Source organism: Daktulosphaira vitifoliae, unplaced genomic scaffold, assembly GCF_025091365.1.
Source record: "Daktulosphaira vitifoliae isolate Bord-2020 unplaced genomic scaffold, ASM2509136v1 Scaffold_3, whole genome shotgun sequence".
NCBI classification, from domain to species: domain Eukaryota; kingdom Metazoa; phylum Arthropoda; class Insecta; order Hemiptera; family Phylloxeridae; genus Daktulosphaira; species Daktulosphaira vitifoliae.
In genome coordinates this window covers 27,717,590-27,722,189 of record NW_026099574.1, presented here as the reverse complement: position 1 = coordinate 27,722,189, position 4,600 = coordinate 27,717,590, and the positions used below count along the sequence as shown (strand labels likewise).

The window sequence follows — 4,600 nt, the reverse complement described above, 5'->3', positions numbered from 1 at the left end:
TGATTTGCATCGAAGTGTTTCTTATGATAGTGATTTTAATCACTGTCAGATTAAATCTATACTGGACCCAACTATGCAACGCCCCACTATGCCGCGACTCCACTGTGCTGGGTTTTTTTTAATTATTTTTATTTTTTTTTGTGTCTGTTTTTTTTTTGTGTACTTTTTCTCAGCTCTCACTGGACCGATTTCTTTTAACAATACGTCAAAAGATCACAAATTATATCTAGTTGAAGACATTACCCTTAAAAATTAAAAAATTTTCCCTCGTTCCCCGCAAATGGTGGAAATATCCAAAAAAATTGACAAATTTTGTCATTTTTTTCACTTTTTTTTCTTAAAACTTCCATAACTTTTTCAAAAATCAACAAATCAACATAATTTTTTTTTATACTAAAACCTTAGATATTTACCTTTTATTTGATATCATTTTTTTGAAAATCTATCACTTAACCTACTTATTGGGGGGGATTTAAAATAGCAACTTTTTTACAAAAACTAACTTTTTCAACTTAATTTTTGAAAATGTTCCGGATATACTGCGTCCTTTAAACATAAATCAAATTAAAGCTTATTTTATGTACTATTAAATGAAAAAAAAAATTTTGTCCTGACGACCTATCTTCTATGCGCTAAAGGCTACCGTATTCAAAAATATGCTATTTTTTTATTAAAATTCTGGGTTTTGTATTTTATTTTAATAGAAGTTGATGTTGCTTTTTCAATTATCCATCAATTTTTTAAAATTAAACACTATCTACAGATTTGCATCGAAGCGTTTCTTATGATAGTGATTTTAATCACTGTCAGATTAAATCTATACTGGACCCTACTATGCAATGTCTCCACTATGCCGCGACCCCACTGTGCTACCGTTTATATATAGAATGCTCTTATGAAATATTAATTAAATAAAATTATTGAACAAAAATCGTATGCTTATTTTATAATAAAAATAATGTCCTTTTTTTCATTATTACTTTAATTTTAGCAAAAAAATTTCTATAACATGTTTAACAAAGTAAAAAATATTAAATTTCCTATTAAAATAATTTTTGAATAGGCCTAAAGGGAATACCTCATTAAGAGGCTTCAACCTTATACCCAATACATTTTACTATATTCTCTTTTTGAATTTTCCTGATTTTAATAATAACATTTTTAGATATAGTTTTCTATAGTTTTCACTGATTCTAAAGTAATATTTTTTCTGAAAAACACTTATCGTGCCCGGCGTAGCCGGGTACTTCTACCGGAATTAATGGCCTACCAATGATGACGGCCCGAAGAGGCTTACGCGCCGAAGGCTCGAAGGGCCCCGGGTCTGGGGCGGAACCCAGCTAGTATATCATTAATACTTTAAAAAAATTTAAAGTAGCCTAAGAGGCCAATAATTATTTAAATAAAAAAAAACAACAAAATAATAATTATATCAAAAGCTATTTGTTTTGTCAATTAAATCTAAAACACATAAAAATGATTAGATTTGTTAAAATATTGTATATAAGAAGTTATTCACAGTTGTTTTTTAAATTGAGATGTTAAAAAACTAAAATAGTAAAATGAAGAATTTTCTCAATATTCTCAAACTTCTAGATATTTTATAACACTAATGGGTCAATCCATACCAAATTATCCAGAGTCGCAACCATTTTGAAATTTTACACATGAGTTGCCTAGTATTTAAATAAAAAAAAATTTTAGGTGAAAGTAGATTTATGACCTGTCAAAATTTTGAAATTTCAAAATACCGGTATTTCTTAAAAATATCACTGAAACCTATGTATTTATACTAAAGACTTGATAATTTCATAACTTTTTCATTATGAGGTCTACTAACATGTCTTGTAATTAACAATAAGATTTTTTAATTTTTAATGTATTTTTTAAGTAATTTTGAAAATGGTTTTTTTTTGTTTTTGTAAAAAAATAACATTTTCAAAATTAAAATTAACGATGAAATACAATTTTTTTAATCAAAATTTGTTGTTTACATCATTAACATTATTCAGTATTATAATTTTATTGTGCTTTGAAGTTTTTTACTTTGGTCTTTTTTTAGTAACACAAGTATAAAAAATTTCAAATTTCTAAAATAACGATTTTTAGTCAACTTTAACTTCGTTTTTCTCCAGTGGGACAGAAAATTAAATCATAAAAATTTCACACAATATTGTTTCACATGTTAACTTTTTATAGCAAAAATTTCAACTTTGGAATTTTACCGAAACCAACATAAAATTAGCTTTGAAAAATCCCCTTTTTTGTGTCATTCATTTTTTTTCAGATCTCACTTGACCAATTTTAATGATCATTACGTCAAAAGAACACGATTTTAATCATGTTAAACTTATAATTACCAAATATTGGAAAAAAATTTAATTCTAATAATTTAGACAAATATTTTAAAATTATAATACTGTAAAAAATGACCTATTCAAAAAACTTTTTTAAATTAAACATCTCTAAATTAATAGGAGTATAAAATGTGATTTTATATTGAATTACACAGTTAAATTATATCAACATCAAAATAAAATATTTTAACGATCATATACTTTTTTTTCTACTAAAGGTCTTGCCCTGTCGTTTTTACCAATGGTATATCCAGGGGAAATTAAGTGCAGTGGTTTCTCGTTGCCTTCTGGACTGGGAACATGGTGCTTTTTCACCACCGTAGAAGCGCACGCATTGTCACTCATCCGTTCACTTACGGCGGTAGGCGCGGCTTAACACTAGAGTTTTGTGAACAACTAGTGTGACCACAGTGCCACACCACACCACGCCCATTTACTTTACTAAATCAAATTTTTTAATTTGATTTCAAGTCTAAATTTAGAATTTTTCTATGAGATTATTTGAGATTATTACTATAATAAGAAAGCAAATATTTACACATGAAAAAATTTTTGTATCAAATTATTATTAATTTTTAAAAATAATCCATGCAAAATGCTCTTTATAACTTATTTTATTGATCCTTTAAAATTTATTTTTATGAAAATTTATAATTTAAAAATGTTGAACTTTTAAATATTATTTTAGCTCAACTTGCAAGTCTAGAGTTTATATCATTAAATAGAAAATTTTATGATGAATATAAAATTATGTTTTTAGGTTGATACGTGATCAGGAATTTATATAATTACTATTAGCAGTAAATTTATGATGAAAAATCAACATTTCGTTAAAAAATATGTTTTATTTTTATTGTAATAAATTATTTAAATAGAAATCCTAGTAATCATATCTATGTAACTCGTGGTGTTTAAATAGATGCTACAATTGAAATATTCAAAAATATTATGTGCCTAGTTTTACCTATGATTTAATTCACTGTTGTGTTATAGAATTTCATTTTAACCTATATTTTTTTTATATGTTAATACTTTTTTTGAACTAATGATTAATAATAACAAAAATTAGTGGTGATAGAAAAAATCTAAACCTGATTTGAAGTTAACACAAAAAATTGAATATTTAGAGTATATTTTTGACTCCAATAAAAATTATTTATAGACCATTTATCACAAATTATCTTCTGAAAATGTTTGTATCAAGCTCTTCAATATTTCTACACGTTTGCTATATAAGTAATACCTAGTTTATAATTTCTCCGTAAAAATTACAATATTAAATTATTAAATATGACTCTCATACTATATTTAATTGCAATAATAAATATTTATTCATATATATATATATATATATATATATGAATTTTATATATTATAAAACTATTTTATAAATTTTATATTATTATAAAACTTTTAAATCAAAAAACTACTAATCATGTAGCGAGGTGTAATATATAGAAGTAATAAACACTTTTACGATTTAATAACAACTATACTATATTACAACGAACTAACAAATAACAGCGAGAGATGAAGCGCGTTTAAGACGTTTAAGAGTGCGTAAGTGATTGACTGATCGATTGATTGACTGGAGTGACGATCTTGCCCTTAAATAGTCAGAGGAATCTTCTAGAGGCGGCGGCAGCCGAACATTCTAGAACATTCGACCGCCACAATCAGGAATAAAAAAAAAAAATTAGGAATTCATTTTGCTTTTAGTATAATCTACTAACTTTTTAATATTAAACATTATCTACAGATTTGCATCAAAGCGTTTCTTATGATAGTGATTTTAATCACTGTCAGTTATCATCTATACTTGTCTCAACTATCCCATGTCCACACTGTGCCGTGACCCCACTCTGCTACTATTTTTTATAATGTACCAAAAATTACAAATACAAACAGGTCTAGCAATTTCTAATTATATTTATCATTAGACAATTCTGTAGTGAATTTTTCCCTTCCCTTTGTTTAAAATATTAACAAATCCATAAAAACTGAATAAAAAGTTTTTACCAAAGTTTTCTAGTATATTAGCTAGATAAATATGTTTCTTCCCGTTAAAATTATATAATAGGTACTCCTTAAGTGCAAGGTATTAATTTTTATAACATTTATTTATTAATAATTCATAAATTGAGAAATACTTTACTAAAAATAATGGTAGCACAGAGTGAGCGTGGCATAGGTGGGACTAGTATAGAATATCTGACTATGATTAAAATCACTAACATAAGAAA

The 4,600-nt window shown here is 26.0% G+C and overlaps 1 protein-coding gene and 1 long non-coding RNA gene across 7 annotated transcripts in view; one reads left to right on the top strand and one right to left on the bottom strand.

Annotated features, from left to right (window-relative positions):
* Positions 1-459, bottom strand: part of LOC126900694 (uncharacterized) — a 60,777-nt gene extending 60,318 nt beyond the window's left edge. The window contains exon 1 of the long non-coding RNA XR_007702899.1: positions 401-459. This is a non-coding gene — a long non-coding RNA (uncharacterized LOC126900694). The remainder of the gene's footprint in view (positions 1-400) is intronic.
* LOC126900682 (RNA 3'-terminal phosphate cyclase) overlaps positions 1-3,137 on the top strand; it is a 28,157-nt gene extending 25,020 nt beyond the window's left edge. For 3 of the 6 annotated variants that reach the window (XM_050676582.1, XM_050676585.1, XM_050676583.1), the window contains one exon: positions 2,576-2,930. In XM_050676582.1, the coding sequence (XP_050532539.1) occupies positions 2,576-2,733 (158 nt within the window). In that variant the 3' untranslated portion in view covers positions 2,734-2,930. Of the gene's footprint in view, positions 1-2,575; positions 2,946-3,117 lie in introns of those variants that run through there. The other 3 variants (XM_050676586.1, XM_050676587.1, XM_050676584.1) reach the window with 2 other exon arrangements.
* The last annotated feature ends 1,463 nt before the right edge of the window (positions 3,138-4,600 follow it).